This window comes from Dreissena polymorpha, chromosome 5 (assembly GCF_020536995.1).
Source record: "Dreissena polymorpha isolate Duluth1 chromosome 5, UMN_Dpol_1.0, whole genome shotgun sequence".
NCBI classification, from domain to species: domain Eukaryota; kingdom Metazoa; phylum Mollusca; class Bivalvia; order Myida; family Dreissenidae; genus Dreissena; species Dreissena polymorpha.
Genome location: NC_068359.1, coordinates 104,201,094 through 104,229,027, shown reverse-complemented (window position 1 = coordinate 104,229,027; position 27,934 = coordinate 104,201,094). Strand labels below are relative to the sequence as shown.

Sequence of the window (27,934 nt, the reverse complement as noted above, 5' to 3'; positions counted from 1 at the left end):
GTTCATATGCCAGTCTACTTTCTGATAAGGAATATCAGTTGTCAATTACATTTGGTGATAACCTCAAGCTAAAAACTTAACTTAATGCAAGTACATAGGATTTAAATGTCAACATCTTAATTTTTGCAATCATAAACAATCACATGGCTATGATTGAGAAATTCTAAAAAAAGACAATTGAACAATCCTTTTTTTGTATCATAAATCAAATTTTCAGTGATATTAACAACGAGCAAGATACGGACACGTTTACTAGAATTTGCTGTAGCCTAGAATTATTGAGCGCTTTGTGTTTTCAAATAGAGCACACAGCTTGTGTACAAGACGGATTTTTGCTATAGGGCAATTGCAACTGAATAAAAACATTAATTTCAGTTACTTTCTGTTACTACTTCTTCTGAACTTTTATTCTAGTTTTTGATTCATCAACGGTTTATTTGTTTCAAGAAAGGATATACTATTGTATTTACTCGCTTTAATGATGATATTCAATCAGCACAAAATGTCTTTTCAATGGCTAACACACTGTATTTGTTGTTGAGGAAAATATCATTTACCAAAAGCAATGATAACTAGAACTCTCATACAAACACGCTTACTAATACCACACTGCATTGTCAGCTATGTTCAAGAGCAAATATCTCTGTGGATACATCAACACGCATTGGAGATTCAATTTGATGATTACAGACATGTGGAAAACTTGTAAAATGTAATGCGGCCAAACCTGGACAAACCTCCTGACCGAAGAGTGACTCTAATACCCCAATCTCAAACATCTTTAGCAAGGGTAGTATGTTAATAAGTTTGGCTGAGCAAGGGCCTAACATAAAATATAACTATCTTGTATGATTAATGTACATGTACTTGCTATGTATGTGTTATTTTTTTTATAAAATGTTAACAAGGTTAATCAAGGATGTGACATATGCCCATGAAGTGAATGTTTATCAAGGGGGGTGAGAAATGGGAAAGACTTGATTAACTAATAATGAACAGTATACAAAAGTGTTGAAAAGTCATTATTTCACTATTTAAAGCAAAAGATAAAGATATTGGCTTCTGACCTTGAATTTGTATCAGGAGCCTATGAGCTGTACATGACACATACTTTGGTTATCATGGCAATAATAATAACTAACAAGCAAATTCGTTGAATTGATATCCCCCGCCAATATGCTTCTGGACACTAAAGTATTATATTTGACACTCAAAAAAGAATTTTTTCAAGATACCAAGGGCCATAACTCCGTTATTAACAGATGGTGTACAATGCAATTTGGCGTGCATCATGCTCTATATATATAGTTTCAATGAAATCCGTCAAAGCGCTTCCAACATATGGCTCCGGACACACGCAAAAAGCATTTTTTCAAGATACAAAGGGCCATAACTCTGTTATTAACTGATTGTGTACAATGCAATTCGGCGTGCATCATGCTCTTATCTATATATATACTCACACCAAGTTTCAATGAAATCCGCCAAAGCACTTTCAAGATATGGCTCCGGACACACAAAAAAAGCATTTTTTCAAGATACAAAGGGCCATAACTCTGTTATTAACTGATGGTGTACAATGCCATTTGGTGTGCATCATTCTCTTATCCATATACATACTCATACAAAGTTTCAATGAAATCCGCCAAAGCACTTCCAAGATATGGCTCCGGACGGACGGAAAGACGGACGAACAAAAGGACAACGCCAAAACAATATCCCTCCGCCTATGGCGGGGGATAATTTCGGACACACAAAAAAGCATTTTTTCAAGATACAAAGGGCCATAACTCTGTTATTAACTGATGGGTCTACAATGCCATTTGGCGTACATCATTCTCTTATCCATATACATACTCATACCAAGTTTCAATGAAATCCGCCAAAGCACTTCCAAGATATGGCTCCGGACGGACGGAAAGACGGGCGGACAACGCCAAAACAATATCCCTCCGCCTATGGCGGGGAATAATAATATTACCTAGATACCTTCTAGGCATTACACAGAGCAAAGGTTGTGCACGCGTGTCCTTGATCTGTGATCTTGACTTTTCACTTAGGAGTGATAAGAATTTTAAAAGACACTAGGCGTAAGCATTCTTGAGTTATCATTCGGAAACCATTTTACTATTTCGAGTCACTGTGACCTTGACCTTTGACATAGTGACCTGAAAATCAATAGGGGTCATCTACCAGTCATGATCAATGTACCTATGAAGTTTCATGATCCTAGGCCTAAGCATTCTTGAGTTATCATCCGGAAACCATTTTACTATTTTGAGTCACTGTGACCTTGACCTTTGACCCAGTAACCTGAAAATCGAAAGGGGTCATCTACCAGTCATGATCAATGTACCTATGAAGTTTCATGATCCTAGGCCTGAGCGTTCTTGATTTATCATCCGGAAACCATCTGGTGGACAGACCAACCGACGGACGTACCGACGGACATATGCAAAACAATATACCCCCTCTTCTTCGAAGGGGGGCATTATAAATGGCTGATGAACAATGAACATTGTCTGGTCATGAGAAATAGTAATCCAATATTATATCTAAATCCTTCTAGGCACATACAAGTTACAAAACAGAAACTTAAATGCATGGTATTCAACATTGAACTGTAACCTTGCCCTTTCAACAAGGAAAATGAGATTTGTTTGATAACACTTTCGGTGAAGGGAAATAATAATCAAAATCTAAATAGAATTCTCCAAGACTACTTAAAGTTAAAGAGATAACAATACAATTTATTGACCTAGAATTGTGACCATGATTTTTCACTGAGGAGCATGGAGGTGTTGACATGTTGCCTAGTCATGCAGATTAATTATTCAAAGACATACTAAAATCCTTACTGGCATATTTAAGTAACTGAGCAGACACAAGTATGTGTTAATTTTGACAGTCAATTGTGATCTCAACCTTTGACCAACGGGTTTGGGCATGGGGAATAATGATCTGTAGTCATATTAACATCTTTCCATGCATATTTAAGTAACACAGTTGAAACTAAAAGGTTTAAAGGTTGACCTTCATTTGAGACCTAATCCTTCACCAAGGAGTGACACATCATGTGGTCTTGGAGAGTAATTATCAGAATTTATATTTAAATCCTTTGAAGGATGTACATTTGTCAGGGCATAAATGAAATCCGAGCGGGTAGAGCCACTGAGCCATTCACAGAGTCTTGTGACTACTATATGCCCAACTTCATACAAATCAAAAGTATTCTTTAAACAATTTATGATGTATTGTTTACAATAGAAAGTAATAACTTTGCACTGATATTTACATAATGATCATAAAAACACATGTACAGCCATGTAAAATCTCACAAACATATACTAGTGAGCCAAGTGCAGTAACAATAACTGATTGTTTAACATTTGAAACTAAAAATTTATTTAAAATCTAACATAAGTATCAAGTGGGTCATGTAATTAAGTAATAACATTACTTGTTATCAACAGCTAGAAAACTTTTCTGACACATAATTACACATTACTTGCATTATTATGCATCAGTTGAAATTGCTTTTGAATCTGAAAAAAACAAAAAACATATACTTTATCAAAAGAACCCTTAACAAATGACAAACGTGAATTGATATATTTAAGGGTAATGTCTTTCAAGCTAGAAGTTCTCACATGTTGCTTTTATTGGCGTCATACTCATCAATAATTGAACTCTGGAACATTTAAGAACAACCTGTCAGAGCAATATTGGCATATTTATCAGTTAATGAAAACCAATTATTGAACTTTTTCTCTAAAATTGATTTTGGTTATTGTCTGTTCCATTTGTATGCCATACATGTATTTGTTTACAACTGCACTATTAGTAAACAGGTAACCATAATGCAGGTGTATGACAATCGTTCATAGCAATATGGGATCAAACTGACTTTACTCAGGTGCTTATCTTTTCCAAGGCTTCTATATCATCAGCATCTAGGTGGTGGATAGCGCGATCTGAAATGTCAACATATAGTCACTCTATTGGGCTTTAACATTGAACACTCAGAATTAAAGATGGCAACAATACCACAGTAAGTAATATATATGAAATGTGAACACCCTAACATGAATCCACAAATTTAGTTCTTGAACAGCCCCTCGTACAAATAGCCTTGCACACAAAACTGTTGTTCCAGATAAGTCTGCACAAGCTAATCAGAGACAGCGCTTTCAGGCTCAGCTGGAATTTCAGTAAGATGTGACTTCCTTTAGACAAAAATACCATCAAAGCGGAAAGTGTCGTTCTCGATTAGCACGTGTGGACTGCACTGGCTAATCTGGGACAACAGTTTACGCACTTGCAGTCAGCCCTGATTTCCCGGATCAAGACTCACATTAATTTTATAGTAAAACTACTTAATGATATGTCAAGTAATTGATGGATTAATTTCAAATCATAGATATGATTGGTTTGAGTCATATAATCATGTTTCAACACATACACAGTACACTAATTGAGATTAAAAGTAGAATTATCTAGTGCTAAGATGTCAAAAACAAAATGAGGGACATGGTTACCGCCAGTTTAGTTTGTTCAATTTTTTGTTTGTTCTAGAAAGTGAAATTACAGAAGCAGATATTAAGATAATAATTTACTGAAAACAAATTTTGATATAGATTTCCAATTCAACCATCTTTGGGTACATGTAATTTGTTAAATTATGCTAGAAATATTTAAAACTACCGGTATATAATATTTGTATTTAAGTATGTAAATTTTAATTGAAATTATAAAGCATCAAATTGAAACCATTTGAATTCATATTAATATTATTGTGCCATATTCTACCCCATCTGGAACCTTATTATGAAAGAAAGTTATTCTTGCAATGCATGAAAAAGTGACCTCAGCAAAGTGTCTTAAATACAATGTATAATAACTTTTTCAATTAGCAACTTAAATGAAGTCATTTCAATAATCAATGTGCATGGATGCAAATGTTACTCAAAACTGTTTTGGAAAACAGTGAATTAAAGATTTGAGCTATCAGTGTTCTAGTTCTTTTCAAAATGTATTCATTGTATATAATCGGAAATCCCTATATTACAATATGGTGTTGCCATATTGTTGCTCTCCTGTGAAGTTCTATGTCAATCTATAGTAGAGAACACTACTCACTGAAATGTTTCTCTATTGCCTTCATGACCTGCAGTGATTTGTTGCCGTCTATCATGTTGATTGCAAGTCCTTTCTTGCCAAACCTGCCAGTGCGTCCAATACGGTGGAGGTAGGTCTCACAGTCAGCCTGCCGGGACTCTTGTAGGATTGGCATATCAAAGTTCACCACAACTGTCACCATCTCTACATCAATACCTGTAACAACATCAGCACATGTTCACTGCAGTGAATAGAGGAAGAAAGGACACAAACATCTGTATACTTCTAATTGATATACAAATGTACTAATATAAAGCAAAAAAATAAAATGAATACCCATAATATGTTATCATGAGCGCACAATAATGAAAAAAAAAATCATAACTGACAGCTCGGAATATAAACATTGTAAGTTTACATACTCGCACTTATAACAAATCTAAAATTGTTTAGAAGATAGTGTCAACATTAAACAAAGAATAAGAAACTGATGTAAAGATTTATTATTCCCTTCTCATTTACTTTACTATGATACATAGTGTCCCTCTGGCTGAAACATGTCAATATTGTCTATACTAATGCACACAGCTTTCCTACCTCAGGCTGATATGTTGGATGTGATATATTGTCTATACTAATGCACATAAGTGTCTTACCTCTGGCTGATACGTTGGTTGTAATGAGGACCTTCTCCTTTCCATCACGGAATCTGTTGATGATGGCCGCACGCTGGGCAATGTCAAGGTCACCAGACAGCAAGGCAACTGCATGGCCATCTTTAGTCATCTTCTCTGACAACCAATGGGCTGTTCTTCGAGTCTGAAACATGACATTACGGATAACATCATAATATTTGCCAAGCAACATCTTTAAATGGGTTAATGAATGAACAATTCGTATAATTGTATAATTCACTTAAGAATCCGTAAAAGCAACTGCACGCTTGCTTCTTAGTGATTTATCACTATTGTTAATTCTATAAACTAAATGGTATCATTATTATATGATGTATTATATCATCTTTTTTTAAATCAATTGGAGCAAACATTTAAATATGAAAACAAGAGGGCCTACAGACCAAAAATCGCTCACCTGAGAAATGTAGGTAAAGACTATTATGTGCATAATTTTTGTGTGTAATAACTGTGGTTGTTATGTAGGTTTTTATTCTGTAGAACACAGATTTGATATGGTCGAAGACAGTATAAGAACAACTGTAAGTGTTTAATATATACATATAAAAAACAAGCAACTCAGATACTGCTAGGGTGGGGTCAATTTAACCTAAGGTGCATGATTTGAACAAACTAAAAAGGAGACCAACATACATGTACAATGTATTGCACAAACATTAAACCCGTAAGCCTTTATCAAATAGCACATAGGCAACAACAGAGTTGCTTCTAGAAAGAGCCCATTATTGAACCAACTATGAAGCCCATGATGTGACTGGGCGTGCTTACAGCACAGAAGATCATGGACTGCCCTATGGACATGGCCCCATAGATGTTGGAGAGGGCCTGGAACTTGGCCTCCTGGTCGGTACACTGCACGTAGAACTGGCGGATGTTGTCCAGGCTCTCCTCCTCCCGGCGCAGCTTGATCACCACGGGGTTGTTGGGGATCATGGCCTGCGCAAACTTCATCACATCATCCTCGTATGTGGCTGAGAACAGCAGCATCTGGCAGCCCTTGGACAGCTGCCTGAACACATAACACAGCTTTCATATGCGTGTTGCAATCTGGGAAAACTAAGACTTTACACATGGGCTAGAAGAGTTGTCCCATAATAGCCTATGAAGTCTGCACAAGGTGATCAGAGGAACACTTTCTGCTTTATTGAAGTTTTCGTTTATAGGAGGTCTCCAGTCCATGTGGAAAGTGTTGTACATAATAAACCTGTTGCAACTGTACTGGCTTATCGAGAACGACACTACGCACATGCATTAAGCCCAGTTTTCCCGAAGACCAGCTCATATATATTATTACAACTTTTTATGTGTTCATGTTAACGCTGACTTTGATTTAATTAAAACGTTTCTCATGTGACCAGTGTTTTATATCAACTTTACATTTTTTGCAAAGCTAAGCGATAAAAGGACATTATTGTTTGGCGCAAACGTTTACGTTTAATGAGATGAAACCCATAGCGAAACGAGATTATTAGACCTGTGAATAAAATCTTCTGTGGTTCTGTATGTTAATCGTCGCAGCGTGCGTAGGAATACACTTCTTCCTGTTGACCGGATAGGAAAATTTATTCGACCCTGCTTTATTCGGTCAATGTTTGCAACAGAGGCAGGATAAAATAAAAGGTAGACTTTGTGAACAGTGCTATGGCAAAAAGGGGAAGTCATACACAAATTAAATGCTTCCAGTTAAAATGTAATTGAAAGCAACCATTTATTTTAAGAAATATGTTTATTGCATATGTGGGAACACCTTATGAGGTTAAATGGATTGTGTAACCAGTGTGAGAAAATAAGATAACATAGCACTCAGGATGATAAAATCACCCCAGTGTCCCTAATACAGATGCACATAAGAAGCTTAAATTACACATGAATGCAGGAGTCTGTTATCATTAGCACAAACCTCACTTTGAGAGAATCAACAGATGTCGCATCCTTTAAAAGATCAAAGGTCAGGTTCCTTGTCTGCTGTTGAAAACTTTGGACCTCTTTGGCTGACTTGAAACTATCCTGCTGATCACCGGGATTAAAGTTGTTCTTTTACACTTAGCACAGTATGCAACCATGGCACATTGGCTTATTGCCCTCACAGGTACCCATTTATACACCTGGGTGGAAAGCGTGGGATTAATTTTTTGCTCAGATAAATCCAGAACTCTGAGCGGAAACTGAATCAGAGACCCCCTATTCCTAAACCTGCATCCTACCACAAGACCACTGTTCCCATGAGCATAATTGCCATGCACCAACTGAGTAAGCCAGCCGGTGTGCGGTAAAAATGCCAGAGGTAAAAATGCCATAGGTAAAAATGCCAGAGGTAAATATGCCAGATGTAAGGTGGTAAAAATGCCATAGGTAAAAATTCCATAGGTAAAAGTGAAAGATGTTAAATAGTATAATAGAGTTTTGAGCAATATTTTTTAAGGATATTTAGTATTGTACGGAAATATTTTTCTAATCAAACATGTTGTATTTATTCTACTTGTCTCACTAATACATTTTGACTATAATTTTTTTAATGTGCTTTATTCATTCTTTTTATTTGTTGGGATTTTTTGTTTCTTTAATGAATCAGTCATTAAATAATACTTCTTAAATTCCTTTTATAAGCTATTGGATTTTTATTGTTGTAATGGAATCTTTTGATTTTTTAGGACAATACATTATTAAAGCAACGTGACAAGCAAGCAGGGTTTTGATGGTGATTATGTTTACAATAATAATTAAATGAGACATGTATTGATACGTCTAGCTAATTAAAGCATTTAAACTTAGAGCCGATAGTATATAGATTTATTACAGAGTAAATCCCCCCCAAACCGGAATTGTGTACACAATATCTAACTGCATTTTTTTTCTTAATCAATTGAGGATTTTAAACATTCACTTAACTTTGTTAATACAGAAAGAGCTTTCTCTTACAGTCTAAATTTATTAGTGAGACAAGTAGAATAAATATAAATAACATGTTCAATTAAAAAATATATTTGTTGCCTTAGCAAAGAATGTAATTCCTACAATACACCAATATCCTTAAAAATATTGCTCAAAACTCTATTTAACTATATAACATCTGGCATTTTTACCTCTGGCATTTTTACCTATGGCATTTTTACCACTTTACATCTGTCATTTTTACCTCTGGCAATTTTACCTATGGCATTTTTACCTCTGGCATTTTTACCTACATTCAAGCCAGCCCTACCTCTGTATTCGGATGCTCTGATCCTGGTGTCCCTGTGTAGCAATCATCACATCCGCCTCATCCAGTACAAACACCACCAGCTTCTTGGGGTCAATACTCTTGAACTTCAGGCACCAATCACACACAGTGCCTGGTGTCCCTATCAGAATGTGGTCTGTGGACTTCTCACCACGGGCAACTAGACATAAAGCAGTTTACTTGAATGGCAAATCGCTTTGAGAAGAATGTATGTATGTCTGTTTATTTTCAAGAATTGTTATTTGGTTGAAAATTTATTTTTTACACTGAACTGTATTAACAACTAGAAATGACAAAAAGTTGTATCATCTTAATAGAAAGTATATTCCAACAAAAGATAGAAAATTATAATCCTATTATGCATAGTTTATATATAGTAATCAGGTTAACAATTAATAATAATCATTTTAACAATTACTAAATAAACAAATAGATAAATAATTCATTGTAAATTATCATTAATCAATTATTAACAAGTAAATAACAAAAGAACTGATATAATGGTGTACTTTTTTCCCCTTTAACAGCATAACCAATCCTGACATTTGGCATGTTTTTAGCCATCTTTTCTGTAACAGAGCCGATCTGTAAAGCCAGTTCATAGGTAGGCGCTAGGCAAAGGCACTGAAAGAAACAACACATTGCCTTTTGTTTCCATTACATGTATTACTATACTTTGGTGTGTGTTTTTAATGGCAATACTAAGTTCATAGCCCCAATAGTTTTTCAGTTTAAGACTTCTATAGCAAAATATTATAATCACAGCTACAATCCACTCTTCTCAACATTGTAATCACAGAGGCAGCAGTTTTCCCTGTACCTACTGAGTGTACTCATGGCTAGGATCCACTCTGCTCAACATTGTCAGGATAAAGGCTGCAGTTTTCCCTGTACCTTTCCTGAGTGTAATCGTGGCTAGGATCCAATCTACTCAACATTGTCAGCACAGAGGCTGCAGTTTTCCCTGTACCTACCTGAGTGTAATCGTGGCTAGGATCCACTCTACTCAACATTGTCAGGATAAAGGCTGCAGTTTTCCCTGTACCTTTCCTGAGTGTAATCGTGGCTAGGATCCACTCTACTCAACATTGTCAGCACAGAGGCTGCAGTTTTCCCTGTACGAACCTGAGTGTAATCGTGGCTAGGATCCACTCTACTCAACATCGTAATCACAGAGGCAGCAGTTTTCCATGTACCTACCTGAGTGTAATCATGGCTAGGATCCACTCTACTCAACATTGTCAGCACAGAGGCAGCAGTTTTCCATGTACCTACCTGAGTGTAATCATGGCTAGGATCCACTCTACTCAACATTGTCAGCACAGAGGCGGCAGTTTTCCCTGTACCTACCTGAGTGTATTCATGGCTAGGATCCACTCTGCTCAACATTGTCAGCACAAAGGCTGCAGTTTTCCCTGTAACTACCTGAGTGTAATCATGGCTAGGATCAACTCTACTCAACATTGTCTCAGCACAAAGGCTGCAGTTTTCCCTGTACCTACCTGAGTGTAATAACAGCTAGGATCCACTCTACTCAACATTGTCAGCACAAAGGCTGCAGTTTTCCCTGTACCTACCTGAGTGTAATCACGGCTAGGATTCACTCTGCTCAACATTGTCAGCACAAAGGCTGCAGTTTTCCCTGTACCTACCTGAGTGTAATCACGGCTAGGATTCACTCTGCTCAACATTGTCAGCACAAAGGCTGCAGTTTTCCCTGTACCTACCTGAGTGTAATCACGGCTAGGATTCACTCTGCTCAACATTGTCAGCACAAAGGCTGCAGTTTTCCCTGTACCTACCTGAGTGTAATCACGACTAGAATCCACTCTGCTCAACATTGTCAGCACAAAGGCTGCAGTTTTCCCTGTACCGCTCTGACTCTGGGCAATCATGTTGGTGGGACTGAAATTACATCCAGTCACATTCATAGAACAATCAACATTTTCCATTGATTAAAAACATAACCAAGCCGGCTAAATTATCAAAAGATACTTTAAAAAAAACAAAAGTGTTAGATTGGATTGGATATCATGTTCACATATTTTTACAGAGTACAATAAAAGCTTTCTGTTCTTATTTTACTTAGCAAATAAATATTGCAACAGTTTAGAAATCCTATGCCTACATAATTTAGTTGCTTGGAATACAAAACAATATGTTTTTATTTTATTTAATAAACAAAGGCAAGAAGATTAGTGAACTTGGCTAGACTGAACACTTACGGATCTGCTAATAAAATTGGCAAAGCTGTCTCCTGTATTTTGGATGGAGCATTGAAACCCATGTCATATACACCCTTGAGTAGTTCTGGCTTCCTGAAACAACACCGTACAGGAATACATCTGAATTATAAGATTTATAAGATTTATAGTAGTAAAGATTTAAACATGTATAGGATTTCCAGGCAGAGTGCATAATCATGCAGCCCTGTGCAAGGAGTGTTATTTTCATATTGTCATATATTTTCGCGACCCAATGAAACTGTCAACAATGCTGACATTAGTAAATAAGTTGAAATAAAGTTTTTAACTTTTATAAATTAGACATCTCCTATTATGAACAATTCTTATGTAACATATTAATTACAATGGAGTATGCTACTTCATGGTTACACTGATGTTTATTTTAGAGCTTGGAACAAATGAAGACAGAGAAAATCCTTTTCTTTTTTCTTTTCAGATGATGTACATTTGATTGGTTCTACGTTTGAATAAATGAATATGAAATATTCATGCAGCCTACTGTTACAGTTTGTTAATATTATTTTCAGCACCTATGTTGTTTATCATCAGGAACAAATGTTATTCATACCAAAACTAAGCGTGTTAACACATATGAAGTTACTTCTTGTAATTATGTGTATTTATAGGAAATCAAAGTAATAAAAGTAATAATATAGTCAATGACATGAATGTAGTAAGGTTTCTTAAATGATTGTCATTAATAATGAAGTAAGATTAACCGACAGATTTTCACGTCGCGAAAAAGTGGTGACAACTTTTTTGGGCCAGTGAGACCCCTGATACTCAATTAAAAAAAACAACAACTATTTCTACAGAATGTTTACTTCCATGAAATATACAGCAAGTAAATATTTGAAATAAACTGTTGACTGTTAAGGAATGCGAGCAACAGAGAGTGTGACTCACAATGGGAGAGCCTCAAAAGTCTTCACTGAGTAGAGTGGAGAGAACAGAGAGTGTGACTCACAATGGGAGAGCCTCAAAAGTCTTCACTGAGTAGAGTGGAGAGAACAGAGAGTGTGACTCACAATGGGAGAGCCTCAAAAGTCTTCACTGAGTAGAGTGGAGAGAACAGAGAGTGTGACTCACAACGGGAGAGCCTCAAAAGTCTTCACTGAGTAGAGTGGAGAGAACAGAGAGTGTGACTCACAACTGGAGAGCCTCAAAAGTCTTCACTGAGTAGAGTGGAGAGAACAGAGAGTGTGACTCACAATGGGAGAGCCTCAAAAGTCTTCACTGAGTAGAGTGGAGAGAACAGAGAGTGTGACTCACAATGGAAGAGCCTCAAAAGTCTTCACTTAGTAGAGTGGAGAGAACAGAGAGTGTGACTCACAACGGGAGAGCCTCAAAAGTCTTCACTGAGTAGAGTGGAGAGAACAGAGAGTGTGACTCACAACGGGAGAGCCTCAAAAGTCTTCACTGAGTAGAGTGGAGAGAACAGAGAGTGTGACTCAATGGGAGAGCCTCAAAAGTCTTCACTGAGTAGAGTGGAGAGAACAGAGAGTGTGACTCACAATGGGAGAGCCTCAAAAGTCTTCACTGAGTAGAGTGGAGAGAACAAAGAGTGTGACTCACAACGGGAGAGCCTCAAAAGTCTTCACTGAGTAGAGTGGAGAGAACAGAGAGTGTGACTCACAATGGGAGAGCCTCAAAAGTCTTCACTGAGTAGAGTGGAGAGAACAGAGAGTGTGACTCACAATGGGAGAGCCTCAAAAGTCTTCACTGAGTAGAGTGGAGAGAACAGAGAGTGTGACTCACAATGGGAGAGCCTCAAAAGTCTTCACTGAGTAGAGTGGAGAGAACAGAGAGTGTGACTCACAATGGGAGAGCCTCAAAAGTCTTCACTGAGTAGAGTGGAGAGAACAGAGAGTGTGACTCACAATGGGAGAGCCTCAAAAGTCTTCACTGAGTAGAGTGGAGAGAACAGAGAGTGTGACTCACAATGGGAGAGCCTCAAAAGTCTTCACTGAGTAGAGTGGAGAGAACAGAGAGTGTGACTCACAATGGGAGAGCCTCAAAAGTCTTCACTGAGTAGAGTGGAGAGAACAGAGAGTGTGACTCACAATGGGAGAGCCTCAAAAGTCTTCACTGAGTAGAGTGGAGAGAACAGAGAGTGTGACTCACAACGGGAGAGCCTCAAAAGTCTTCACTGAGTAGAGTGGAGAGAACAGAGAGTGTGACTCACAACTGGAGAGCCTCAAAAGTCTTCACTGAGTAGAGTGGAGAGAACAGAGAGTGTGACTCACAATGGGAGAGCCTCAAAAGTCTTCACTGAGTAGAGTGGAGAGAACAGAGAGTGTGACTCACAATGGAAGAGCCTCAAAAGTCTTCACTTAGTAGAGTGGAGAGAACAGAGAGTGTGACTCACAACGGGAGAGCCTCAAAAGTCTTCACTGAGTAGAGTGGAGAGAACAGAGAGTGTGACTCACAACGGGAGAGCCTCAAAAGTCTTCACTGAGTAGAGTGGAGAGAACAGAGAGTGTGACTCAATGGGAGAGCCTCAAAAGTCTTCACTGAGTAGAGTGGAGAGAACAGAGAGTGTGACTCACAATGGGAGAGCCTCAAAAGTCTTCACTGAGTAGAGTGGAGAGAACAAAGAGTGTGACTCACAACGGGAGAGCCTCAAAAGTCTTCACTGAGTAGAGTGGAGAGAACAGAGAGTGTGACTCACAATGGGAGAGCCTCAAAAGTCTTCACTGAGTAGAGTGGAGAGAACAGAGAGTGTGACTCACAATGGGAGAGCCTCAAAAGTCTTCACTGAGTAGAGTGGAGAGAACAGAGAGTGTGACTCACAATGGGAGAGCCTCAAAAGTCTTCACTGAGTAGAGTGGAGAGAACAGAGAGTGTGACTCACAATGGGAGAGCCTCAAAAGTCTTCACTGAGTAGAGTGGAGAGAACAGAGAGTGTGACTCACAATGGGAGAGCCTCAAAAGTCCTCACTGAGTAGAGTGGAGAGAACAGAGAGTGTGACTCACAACGGGAGAGCCTCAAAAGTCTTCACTGAGTAGAGTGGAGAGAACAGAGAGTGTGACTCACAATGGGAGAGCCTCAAAAGTCTTCACTGAGTAGAGTGGAGAGAACAGAGAGTGTGACTCACAATGGGAGAGCCTCAAAAGTCTTCACTGAGTAGAGTGGAGAGAACAGAGAGTGTGACTCACAACGGGAGAGTCTCAAAAGTCTTCACTGAGTAGAGTGGAGAGAACAGAGAGTGTGACTCACAACGGGAGAGCCTCAAAAGTCTTCACTGAGTAGAGTGAAGAGAACAGAGAGTGTGACTCACAATGGGAGAGCCTCAAAAGTCTTCACTGAGTAGAGCGGAGAGAACAGAGAGTGTGACTCACAATGGGAGAGCCTCAAAAGTCTTCACTGAGTAGAGTGGAGAGAACAGAGAGTGTGACTCACAATGGGAGAGCCTCAAAAGTCTTCACTGAGTAGAGTGGAGAGAACAGAGAGTGTAACTCACAACGGGAGAGTCTCAAAAGTCTTCACTGAGTAGAGTGGAGAGAACAGAGAGTGTGACTCACAACGGGAGAGCCTCAAAAGTCTTCACTGAGTAGAGTGGAGAGAACAGAGAGTGTGACTCACAATGGGAGAGCCTCAAAAGTCTTCACTTAGTAGAGTGGAGAGAACAGAGAGTGTGACTCACAACGGGAGAGCCTCAAAAGTCTTTACTGAGTAGAGTGGAGAGAACAGAGAGTGTGACTCACAATGGGAGAGCCTCAAAAGTCTTCACTGAGTAGAGTGGAGAGAACAGAGAGTGTGACTCACAAGGGGAGAGCCTCAAAAGTCTTCACTGAGTAGAGTGGAGAGAACAGAGAGTGTGACTCACAATGGAAGAGCCTCAAAAGTCTTCACTGAGTAGAGTGGAGAGAACAGAGAGTGTGACTCACAATGGGAGAGCCTCAAAAGTCTTCACTGAGTAGAGTGGAGAGAACAGAGAGTGTGACTCACAATGGGAGAGCCTCAAAAGTCTTCACTGAGTAGAGTGGAGAGAACAGAGAGTGTGACTCACAACGGGAGAGCCTCAAAAGTCTTCACTGAGTAGAGTGGAGAGAACAGAGAGTGTGACTCACAATGGGAGAGCCTCAAAAGTCTTCACTGAGAAGAGTAGAGAGAACAGAGAGTGTGACTCACAATGGGAGAGCCTCAAAAGTCTTCACTGAGTAGAGTGGAGAGACCAGAGAGTGTGACTCACAATGGGAGAGCCTCAAAAGTCTTCACTGAGTAGAGTGGAGAGAACAGAGAGTGTGACTCACAACGGGAGAGCCTCAAAAGTCTTCACTGAGTAGAGTGGAGAGAACAGAGAGTGTGACTCACAATGGGAGAGCCTCAAAAGTCTTCACTGAGTAGAGTGGAGAGAACAGAGAGTGTGACTCACAATGGGAGAGCCTCAAAAGTCTTCACTGAGTAGAGTGGAGAGAACAGAGAGTGTGACTCACAATGGGAGAGCCTCAAAAGTCTTCACTGAGTAGACTGGAGAGAACAGAGAATGTGACTCACAATGGGAGAGCCTCAAAAGTCTTCACTGAGTAGAGTGGAGAGAACAGAGAGTGTGACTCACAACGGGAGAGCCTCAAAAGTCTTCACTGAGTAGAGTGGAGAGAACAGAGAGTGTGACTCACAATGGGAGAGCCTCAAAAGTCTTCACTGAGTAGAGTGGAGAGAACAGAGAGTGTGACTCACAATGGGAGAGCCTCAAAAGTCTTCACTGAGTAGAGTGGAGGGAACAGAGAGTGTGACTCACAATGGGAGAGCCTCAAAAGGTTTCACTGAGTAGAGTTGAGAGAACAGAGAGTGTGACTCACAATGGGAGAGCCTCAAAAGTCTTCACTGAGTAGAGTGGAGAGAACAGAGAGTGTGACTCCCAATGGGAGAGCCTCAAAAGTCTTCACTGAGTAGAGTGGAGAGAACAGAGAGTGTGACTCACAATGGGAGAGCCTCAAAAGTCTTCACTGAGTAGAGTGGAGAGAACAGAGAGTGTGACTCACAATGGGAGAGCCTCAAAAGTCTTCACTGAGTAGAGTGGAGAGAACAGAGAGTGTGACTCACAATGGGAGAGCCTCAAAAGTCTTCACTGAGTAGAGTGGAGAGAACAGAGAGTATGACTCACAATGGGAGAGCCTCAAAAGTCTTCACTGAGTAGAGTGGAGAGAACAGAGAGTGTGACTCACAATGGGAGAGCCTCAAAAGTCTTCACTGAGTAGAGTGGAGAGAACAGAGAGTGTGACTCACAATGGGAGAGCCTCAAAAGTCTTCACTGAGCAGAGTGGAGAGAACAGAGAGTGTGACTCACAATGGGAGAGCCTCAAAAGTTTCACTGAGTAGAGTGGAGAGAACAGAGAGTGTGACTCACAATGGGAGAGCCTCAAAAGTCTTCACTGAGTAGAGTGGAGAGAACAGAGAGTGTGACTCACAATGGGAGAGCCTCAAAAGTCTTCACTGAGTAGAGTGGAGAGAACAGAGTGTGACTCACAATGGGAGAGCCTCAAAAGTCTTCACTGAGTAGAGCGGAGAGAACAGAGAGTGTGACTCACAATGGGAGAGCCTCAAAAGTCTTCACTGAGTAGAGCGGAGAGAACAGAGAGTGTGACTCACAATGGGAGAGCCTCAAAAGTCTTCACTGAGTAGAGTGGAGAGAACAGAGAGTATGACTCACAACGGGAGAGCCTCAAAAGTCTTCACTGAGTAGAGTGGAGAGAACAGAGAGTGTGACTCACAATGGGAGAGCCTCAAAAGTCTTCACTGAGTAGAGTGGAGAGAACAGAGAGTGTGACTCACAATGGGAGAGCCTCAAAAGTCTTCACTGAGTAGAGTGGAGAGAACAGAGAGTGTGACTCACAATGGGAGAGCCTCAAAAGTCTTCACGGAGTAGAGTGGAGAGAACAGAGAGTGTGACTCACAATGGGAGAGCCTCAAAAGTCTTCACTGAGTAGAGTGGAGAGAACAGAGTGTGTGACTCACAATGGGAGAGCCTCAAAAGTCTTCACTGAGTAGAGTGGAGAGAACAGAGAGTGTGACTCACAACGGGAGAGCCTCAAAAGTCTTCACTGAGTAGAGTGGAGAGAACAGAGAGTGTGACTCACAATGGGAGAGCCTCAAAAGTCTTCACTGAGTAGAGTGGAGAGTTGGGATCCTTCTGAAGGATCTCCAGGTCAGCCTTCGTGGACACCAGCTTGGAGTGCAGCAACTTTCGCAGCAGTGACTCTTCTTCTTTGGAGACTGGAACACAGATATTATCAGGATGAGGAAATTCCTGCTGGATTAGCATTGGTCATTCTAATCATTACGATATACTGTGGTCAATTATTGAAAATACTAGCTTGAATCAACTAACAGTACCATTCTACTTTTACCTTGTATACATCTTGGCCCATAAAGCAAATATCTCTCCATTTAAAGTGTTGTAAATCCCCTACTACTTCTGACATTCAAAGTATAATTCACTGTAAAAATTGTGTCTAGCACCTATACTCAGAACACAACATATTTCAAGTTAAGATTTATTCCCTGGAGAAATGTAGAAGTAGTTTATATACAAACAGTATATTTTATGCTTCTGGCATAAAAATGACTAAGTTAAAGGACAAATAAATCAGGAACACGCGGATTATTGAGAATGAAAGTATCTCGCACATCTACTTAATGGTGATGACATATCTTAAGTTTCAAGCTGATGGCTTCAAAAATGAGGAGGAGGATTGTTCCGCTAACTTTTAATATTTTACGCAAACAAACCAAAAAAAAGACCGACAAATAGATTGACTCCAATATAATCCTCCTGTCTGTGGACCATAATTAACAGATAAATTGTATTAAAAAACATTACTAGTTTGCCTATACTCTTAATTATTAAGCAGAAATAAACAACAGAGATGTCCCAATATTGGAAACCGATAGGCTGTTTCCCCATACTGTTGACTGTTCCTCGTCCTCTCCCGCAGCACTTGCCTCCACCTTGGTCAACATAATTTCCCCTGCCACCTGGACTCTCTCTACTCACAGAGCCTGAGGCATTGCCAGCTGTCTTACCTGACTGATCCTCGCCCTCTCCCGCAGCACTTGCCTCCACCTTGGGTTCAACATAATCCCTTCTGCCACCTGCACTCTCTCTACTCACAGAGCCTGAGGCATTGCCAGCTGTCTTACCTGACTGATCCTCGCCCTCTCCCGCAGCACTTGCCTCCACCTTGGGTTCAACATAATCCCTTCTGCCACCTGGACTCTCTCTACTCACAGAGCCTGAGGCATTGCCAGCTGTCTTACCTGACTGATCCTCGCCCTCTCCCGCAGCACTTGCCTCCACCTTGGGTTCAACATAATCCCTTCTGCCACCTGGACTCTCTCTACTCACAGAGCCTGAGGCATTGCCAGCTGTCTTACCTGACTGATCCTCGCCCTCTCCCGCAGCACTTGCCTCCACCTTGGGTTCAACATAATCCCTTCTGCCACCTGGACTCTCTCTACTCACAGAGCCTGAGGCATTGCCAGCTGTCTTACCTGACTGATCCTCGCCCTCTCCCGCAGCACTTGCCTCCACCTTGGGTTCAATATAATCCCTTCTGCCACCTGCACTCTCTCTACTCACAGAGCCTGAGGCATTGCCAGCTGTCTTACCTGACTGATCCTCTCCCTCTCCCGCAGCACTTGCCTCCACCTTGGGTTCAACATAATCCCTTCTGCCACCTGGACTCTGTCTACTCACAGAGCCTGAGGCATTGCCAGCTGTCTTACCTGACTGATCCTCGCCCTCTCCCGCAGCACTTGCCTCCACCTTGGGTTCAACATAATCCCTTCTGCCACCTGGACTCTGTCTACTCACAGAGCCTGAGGCATTGCCAGCTGTCTTACCTGACTGATCCTCGCCCTCTCCCGCAGCACTTGCCTCCACCTTGGGTTCAACATAATCCCTTCTGCCACCTGGACTCTCTCTACTCACAGAGCCTGAGGCATTGCCAGCTGTCTTACCTGACTGATCCTCGCCCTCTCCCGCAGCACTTGCCTCCACCTTGGGTTCAACATAATCCCTTCTGCCACCTGGACTCTCTCTACTCACAGAGCCTGAGGCAATGCCAGCTGTCTTACCTGACTGATCCTCGCCCTCTCCCGCAGCACTTGCCTCTACCTTGGGTTCAACATAATCCCTTCTGCCACCTGGACTCTCTCTACTCACAGAGCCTGAGGCATTGCCAGCTGTCTTACCTGACTGATCCTCGCCCTCTCCCGCAGCACTTGCCTCCACCTTGGGTTCAACATAATCCCTTCTGCCACCTGGACTCTCTCTACTCACAGAGCCTGAGGCATTGCCAGCTGTCTTACCTGACTGATCCTCTCCCTCTCCCGCAGCACTTGCCTCTACCTTGGGTTCAACATAATCCCTTCTGCCACCTGGACTCTGTCTACTCACAGAGCCTGAGGCATTGCCAGCTGTCTTACCTGACTGATCCTCGCCCTCTCCCGCAGCACTTGCCTCCACCTTGGGTTCAACATAATCCCTTCTGCCACCTGGACCCTCTCTACTCACAGAGCCTGAGGCATTGCCAGCTGTCTTACCTGACTGATCCTCGCCCTCTCCCGCAGCACTTGCCTCCACCTTGGGTTCAACATAATCCCTTCTGCCACCTGGACTCTCTCTACTCACAGAGCCTGAGGCATTGCCAGCTGTCTTACCTGACTGATCCTCGCCCTCTCCCGCAGCACTTGCCTCCACCTTGGGTTCAACATAATCCCTTCTGCCACCTGGACTCTCTCTACTCACAGAGCCTGAGGCAATGCCAGCTGTCTTACCTGACTGATCCTCGCCCTCTCCCGCAGCACTTGCCTCTACCTTGGGTTCAACATAATCCCTTCTGCCACCTGGACTCTCTCTACTCACAGAGCCTGAGGCATTGCCAGCTGTCTTACCTGACTGATCCTCGCCCTCTCCCGCAGCACTTGCCTCCACCTTGGGTTCAACATAATCCCTTCTGCCACCTGGACTCTCTCTACTCACAGAGCCTGAGGCATTGCCAGCTGTCTTACCTGACTGATCCTCGCCCTCTCCCGCAGCACTTGCCTCTACCTTGGGTTCAACATAATCCCTTCTGCCACCTGGACTCTCTCTACTCACAGAGCCTGAGGCATTGCCAGCTGTCTTACCTGACTGATCCTCGCCCTCTCCCGCAGCACTTGCCTCCACCTTGGGTTCAACATAATCCCTTCTGCCACCTGGACCCTCTCTACTCACAGAGCCTGAGGCATTGCCAGCTGTCTTACCTGACTGATCCTCGCCCTCTCCCGCAGCACTTGCCTCCACCTTGGGTTCAACATAATCCCTTCTGCCACCTGGACTCTCTCTACTCACAGAGCCTGAGGCATTGCCAGCTGTCTTACCTGACTGATCCTCGCCCTCTCCCGCAGCACTTGCCTCCACCTTGGGTTCAATATAATACCTTCTGCCACCTGCACTCTCTACTCACAGAGCCTGAGGCATTGCCAGCTGTCTTACCTGACTGATCCTCGCCCTCTCCCGCAGCACTTGCCTCCACCTTGGGTTCAACATAATCCCTTCTGCCACCTGGACTCTCTCTACTCACAGAGCCTGAGGCAATGCCAGCTGTCTTACCTGACTGATCCTCGCCCTCTCCCGCAGCACTTGCCTCTACCTTGGGTTCAACATAATCCCTTCTGCCACCTGGACTCTCTCTACTCACAGAGCCTGAGGCATTGCCAGCTGTCTTACCTGACTGATCCTTGCCCTCTCCCGCAGCACTTGCCTCCACCTTGGGTTCAACATAATCCCTTCTGCCACCTGGACTCTCTCTACTCACAGAGCCTGAGGCATTGCCAGCTGTCTTACCTGACTGATCCTCGCCCTCTCCCGCAGCACTTGCCTCTACCTTGGGTTCAACATAATCCCTTCTGCCACCTGGACTCTCTCTACTCACAGAGCCTGAGGCATTGCCAGCTGTCTTACCTGACTGATCCTCCCCCTCTCCCGCAGCACTTGCCTCCACCTTGGGTTCAATTTAATCCCTTCTGCCACCTGGACTCTCTCTACTCACAGAGCCTGAGGCATTGCCAGCTGTCTTACCTGACTGATCCTCTCCCTCTTGCGCAGCACTTGCCTCCACCTTGGGTTCAATATAATCCCTTCTGCCACCTGGACTCTCTACTCACAGAGCCTGAGGCATTGCCAGCTGTCTTACCTGACTGATCCTCGCCCTCTCCCGCAGCACTTGCCTCTACCTTGGGTTCAACATAATCCCTTCTGCCACCTGGACTCTCTCTACTCACAGAGCCTGAGGCATTGCCAGCTGTCTTACCTGACTGATCCTCGCCCTCTCCCGCAGCACTTGCCTCCACCTTGGGTTCAACATAATCCCTTCTGCCACCTGGACTCTCTCTACTCACAGAGCCTGAGGAATTGCCAGCTGTCTTACCTGACTGATCCTCGCCCTCTCCCGCAGCACTTGCCTCCACCTTGGGTTCAACATAATCCCTTCTGCCACCTGGACTCTCTCTACTCACAGAGCCTGAGGCATTGCCAGCTGTCTTACCTGACTGATCCTCTCCCTCTCCCGCAGCACTTGCCTCTACCTTGGGTTCAACATAATCCCTTCTGCCACCTGGACTCTCTCTACTCACAGAGCCTGAGGAATAGCCAGCTGTCTTACCTGACTGATCCTCGCCCTCTCCCGCAGCACTTGCCTCCACCTTGGGTTCAACATAATCCCTTCTGCCACCTGGACTCTCTCTACTCACAGAGCCTGAGGCATTGCCAGCTGTCTTACCTGACTGATCCTCTCCCTCTCCCGCAGCACTTGCCTCCACCTTGGGTTCAATTTAATCCCTTCTGCCACCTGCACTCTCTCTACTCACAGTCTGTGAGTGTTAACGCCGTTAATTACGGGAAATTTAATTATAACGTTGGTGCGAAATATATATATACTCATCCAACGTCATTGATTTATTGTTGATTGACGTAAATATCTGTTAAGTTTAAAATTGTTTAAGAGTGTGGCGTTTTGTGTATGGAAGAATTTATATCGGTAAATATATTGCTGTTATTTATATTGTTTATGTATTTCTGCATGCATTATCATTATTATAACATACGCGCGATTGTTTGAATTATTTATTTAAATAATATGTTAATAATTTGGTATGTTTGACTGTTTAATGTATTGTATTTATTTTTAGAGAATCTGCAGCGAATAAAAATAATGACGCATATCTCGTTTCTTCGTATTGAACTGGCCAACTCTTAACAGTGAAGCATTGCCAGCTGTCTTACCTGACTGTTCCTCGTCCTCTCCCGCAGCACTTGCCTCCACCTTGGGCTCAACATAATCTCCCCTGCCACCTGGACTCTCTTTACTCACAGTGCGCGAGGCATTTCCGGCTGTCTTGCTCTCGATTTTTAATCCCACAACCTAAAGTAAATGCATATAATTAATAAAGTATATATATAAATTAGGCTTTAACCTTACAGTTTTTAGCTGTTGGCTTGTTTTTATTCCGTTTTATATTTAAACAGATTTATTACATACTATTATTTGAATACTCACCCTTGTCCATATTTAAGGTTTATAATAAACACTTTTCTAAAATCAACTTGATGAAGTTCTTTTTTTTCTAAAGAGACTGTAGTCAGTGAATAGATAGATAGATTTATTTCGGAGATAGCATACATACACACAATACATGTACATTGAAACAACATGTACATAAAACAATATGAAGTAAAAAACAATCATAATTGAAAAGTACATGCATAGAATGCACAATGGCATGCCCACTAACGCCAAGGATTACACAAAAAAGAGCAATATCCCTTATTTCCATTGTGGTCCTTGAAAGTTTGTGTCAGAAGTGGAATGTATTATTAACACATGTTGAAATCAATTATCAGGTAGATGAATACATATAAAACACAGAACATAACTCTACAATATGCAAAAAATGTGTTAATAAAATTAACACATTAAAACTATTCCATTAAAATACATGTTTGCAGTCAATATTTGTTGTACTTAAACATGAGTTTTAATCAATTCTGATTTTAGCAACACTTTTGCGACCAGAGAAAACTAGAGCTTTGTCACAGACGTGATGAATACCCCCACATGCCGCATTGACACAGAATATTTTGCATGTTGTCTTCACAAAAAACAGCCGACAACATGCTCAATGTTTAAAACGCACTAAGTGACCCAATGACCTAGTTTTTGACCCGGCATGGCCCATGTTCGAACTTGACCTACACATCATCTAGAAACCACTTCTGACCATGTATGGTGAAGATCGGATGAAAACTACTTGAATTAGAGAGCGGACATCATGCTGGATGTTAAATAACGCACTAAGTGACCCCGTGACCTAGTTTTTTATGCCCATATTCAAACTTGGCGTAGAGATCATAAAACTTCTGACCAAGATTGGTAAAGATATTGGATGAAAACTACTTGAATTAGAGAGCAGACAACATGCTGAATGTTTAAAACGCACTAAATGACCCAATGACCTAGTTTTTTTGATCCGGCATAACCCATATTCAAACTTGATCTAGACATCATCTAGATACAGCTTCTGACCAAGTTTGGTGAAGATCGGATGAAAACTACTTGAATTAGAGAGCGGACAACATGCTCAATGTTTAAAACGCACTAAGTGACCCCGAGACCTAGTTTTACCTGCCACGACCCATGTTCGAACTTGGCCTAGACATCATCTAGATACAACTTCTGACCAAGTTTGGTGAAGCTCGGATGAAAACTACTTTAATTATAGAGCGGACACCATGCTCAATGTTTAAAAAGCACTAAGTGACCCCGTGACCTAGTTTTTGACCTGCCATGACCCATGTTCGAACTTGGTCTAGACATCATCTAGATACAACTTCTGACCAAGTTTGGTGAAGCTCGGATTAAAACTACTTTAATTAGAGAGCGGACACCATGCTCAATGTTTAAAATGCACTAAGTGACCCCGTGACCTAGTTTTTGACCCGGCATGACCCATATACGAACTTGACCTAGACATCATCTAGATACAATATCTGACCAAGTTTGGTGAAGATCGGATGAAAACAACTTGAATTAGAGAGCGGACACTTAATACGGACCGACAGATAGACCGACAGACAAGCTCACTCCTATATACCCCCCTAAACTTCGTTTGTGGGGGTATAATTATATCAGGCATAGGAGTAAACCTAGAAACAATTTACTACAAGGATTCAAGATACATTGTCTCATTATAATATACATATTACCTACCTCAGTACTGCATACATTTAATCATGTGAAACATTGTGCATAAATATGCAAAAATGAGTCTATTTTTCTAATCAATAAGCATGCCACTTGACTAAAATTAACATTAACATTCAGTTCTTGTGGAGGAAATTTAAATGATTAAATTGATTAGATATATAAAGGATATCTTATTTTAAAATTGTAAAAAGAGCACTTACATTATAAGTACTAAACTGTAATTTTTTTAACTAACAGTCATTAACTTATAACTTACAAAATTGTATAGCCTATTCCCTTTTACATTACGGTAATTGTGTCAAATTGCCTTTCAAAATTTTAGCGTTTAACTTGCAATATGTTGTTGTTGTTTTTTTAAAGAAATCTAATTCACTAGATATAACAAACCTGTTGTAAAAGATTCTTTTCTTGGTCATTTACAATTGCTCCCCAGTCATCACTCATCTTCAAATGCTGAAAAAAATTTAGTTGTATGAGGAATGATCATATTAGAAGAAACACTTGAATGCTTTATAATGATAATACCTGTTTATTCGGACACTCATTAAGACCATAACATACTTGCCATAAAAGAGTGTCATTTTAAACAAGACTTTAGCCAAGCAATATATGTCCACTACCGGCTCCACCATTGTCAGAATTTTTATTTTTGTTTTGTTGCCATAGCAACCAGAATTTTTGACTTAGGAACAAAATGAAATGACGTGCATAATGTCCATATTGCCATCTATCCATGTTTCAATTTTCATTAAAAAATATGAAGAACTTTTAAAGTTATCGCAGGATCCAGAAAACAACCATTTTCAGCAGTATTTCTAGTCTATTTGTTGCCATAGCGACCAGATTTTTTGACGTAGGAACAAAATGAAATGATGTGCATAATGTCCATATTGCCATCTATCCATGTTTCAAGCTTCAGGAAAATAATATTAAGAACTTTTAAAGTTATCGCAGGATCCAGAAAAGTGTGACAGACAGACTGACAGACAGACAGAGCGCAAACCATAAGTCCCCTCCGGTGAAACCAGTAGGGGACAAAAATAGTCACTCATGAGTAGCTTCTCAAAGAGTCAAGATCTTCGGGGTGAAATAATTAAGAACAAGGGACAAAATTGTCACAAAACCAGGTTTTCATTGTGAAAAAAAATCTGATTAAGGGAGACAACTCAAACTGAACTTCTGAAATGAACAAACAAAATTAACCCCCTTTGTAAGTTTGTTTCAAAATAAATCTATTTTAAGTTGTGGTGACCTTGACATTGGAGATATTGAAGTGATTCTTTCGTGATGCGACACACCGTCCCATGATGGTGAACAAATGTGCAAAATAATTGTAAAATCTCACAATGAATGACATAGTTATGGCCCAGACAAGCTCATTTATTGCCAATTTTGACCTTTGAACTCAAAGTGTGACCTTGACCTTGGAGATATCGACGTAATTATTTCGCCAGCACACCGTCCAATGATGGTGAACAAATGTGCCAAATGATTTTAAAATATGACAATGAACGACATAGTTATGGCCCGGACAAGCTTGTTCCGCCCGCCCGCCAGCTTGCCCGCCCGTCAGCCAGCCAGCCAGCCCGCCCGCATTCGCCAATCTAATAACCAGTTTTTTCCTTCGGAAAACCTGGTTAAAAAGTAAAGCTCACTGATGTCCCTATGGCATTATAGTGACCAGCCAGGCAGCCACAAACTGTATATGGATCGAAGCCGTAGGCTGAGGTCCATATACAGTTTTTGGCTGCCTGGCTGGTCACTATAATGCCATTGGGACCGAAGTGGAGTTTACTATTTCTTATATTACACCGAAGAGTTTCCCCTGTATCATTGTACATTGTTGTACTGGCTTTCCGTACTTTTATTTTTCATGCAACTGAATGCGCAAACGATGACGTATATTGTGTGACGTAGTTTCTCTGACGAAACATTCCAGTTGGAGCTAAATTCTCTGGATGTTAAAGATATGTCGGACGTGGTGTTTTTTTAACAGTTAATTATGTGTTTAAGGCATCGAACAAATGCAAAACGTATTTCGGATTGTATGTTTATCATGCATAATGTAAATTTCGATAGGAATACAATAAAATAGTGTGACTTAAAATAAGTTTCGATAAAGGGATAGAAGAATAGAAAATGAAAGTGAATATCGTTTCAACTTTATTGTTATAAACATTGGATTAACGTTGGCATTGAGGTAAGCGTTTCGTTTAGCGTAAAAAATTTTTACTCTTGTTGAAGCTGAAATAGTGTTACCGGGTAATGCTGTTCAATAAAACGCTTCAGCTAATTGCAAATTTATTGATGTGTAACCCCGAACGGTCCATATACAAAAAATATTGACCTGTCCATATACTTTTAGGTTTCTCTATCTCAGTTTACAGACTGGAACCGGTCATATAGATATAGAAGGACCAATATCTCTGAGGTGTAATATACATAATTACATGTCCACATTTGAATCAGTACGCAAGTTTGTCTGCTTAGTAATTTTCCCAGAGAATTTACTTATGTGACACTTATTGTGACCAATCAAGGAAGACAGATCTTCCAAAAGTTGGAAGTCCTGATTTCCAAGCCGTTAATTGTGGATCTCCCAGACATACAGTTGGAATTTCAACATTTATTACAGTATTTTACTGCGGATGTTGGCATACAGTTGGAATTTCAACATTTATTACAGTATTTTACTGCGGATGTTGGCCATATCAATTGCCTGTTTCAACTTCTAGTATTTCATATGACTGTACCACTGAAATATGAAATCCTTATTGCATAAAGAGTTTTTCTTTTTGAAAATCCAACAAAAAATCTCTAATACCTGGTGACCATTGGGTTCAATATTTAAGTCATTATCAGCAAACGGAATTACAAACAAGTTTCAGAATGCATTCTACTATTTATTCAGACGTCAATCAGAGCAAAAATATAGATGTATTAAACTATTTGTTAATATACACTATTGTGTCAACACTTTCTATACGCTCAAAAATGATAATACAATGTGTTACAAACCAGTGGGCAGAGTACAAACTTTACAGTTGTGTGTTACATCACTGTTCAACATGCTTATGCCTTCACTATGCTATGAGTTGAATTAAAACCATTTGTGTGTCAAATTGACTTAATTAAGTTACTTTTGGATAAGTGGTTTCTGACAATAATCGATCGCGGTGGTGTAGTGGATATGGTGTCCGTCTAGCGATCCGGAGGTCACGGGTTCAATACCCACTGTGGGAAAGTTCTTTTGATCTCCCCCAAAGATATCAAGTAGTGAAGTACTGGTTCTACTCAGGCCCAAGACTAATTGAACAGTCAAATTGCGTTGATGCTCCAGAGGAGCCTAGTCCATATAAACGTACTCCCTGAGCCTTTGATGATTTTCGCTCTGAGAGTCC

General features: G+C 41.0%; 2 protein-coding genes across 16 annotated transcripts; both read right to left on the bottom strand.

Moving 5' to 3' along the window:
- Positions 1 to 460: 460 nt before the first annotated feature.
- Positions 461 to 17,890, bottom strand: LOC127832385 (ATP-dependent RNA helicase DDX19A-like). 15 transcript variants are annotated; one of them, XR_008026819.1, is made up of 11 exons: positions 17,364 to 17,883; positions 11,259 to 11,351; positions 10,907 to 10,938; positions 10,761 to 10,831; positions 9,543 to 9,657; positions 9,016 to 9,193; positions 6,582 to 6,822; positions 5,775 to 5,937; positions 5,140 to 5,334; positions 2,299 to 3,974; positions 461 to 2,153 (listed from the first exon to the last, which is right to left on the bottom strand). XR_008026819.1 is itself a non-coding variant. In XM_052357841.1 (11 exons), exons 1-10 carry the CDS (start codon positions 17,546 to 17,548, stop codon positions 3,913 to 3,915), a joined length of 1,335 nt encoding a protein of 444 aa, XP_052213801.1. In that variant the 5' UTR covers positions 17,549 to 17,890; the 3' UTR covers positions 461 to 3,545. The 15 variants fall into 15 exon arrangements, 13 of the variants coding, with proteins under 13 accessions (XP_052213801.1, XP_052213797.1, XP_052213798.1 ...); XR_008026818.1 differs by having other exon boundaries at positions 461 to 2,147; XM_052357841.1 differs by having other exon boundaries at positions 461 to 3,545; positions 3,913 to 3,974; positions 17,364 to 17,890.
- Positions 17,739 to 24,977, bottom strand: LOC127831527 (uncharacterized transmembrane protein DDB_G0289901-like). The gene is made up of 6 exons (XM_052356511.1): positions 24,921 to 24,977; positions 22,521 to 22,691; positions 21,436 to 22,089; positions 20,736 to 21,272; positions 18,225 to 20,689; positions 17,739 to 17,745 (listed from the first exon to the last, which is right to left on the bottom strand). Exons 1-6 carry the CDS (start codon positions 24,975 to 24,977, stop codon positions 17,739 to 17,741), a joined length of 3,891 nt encoding a protein of 1,296 aa, XP_052212471.1.
- Positions 24,978 to 27,934: the final 2,957 nt, after the last annotated feature.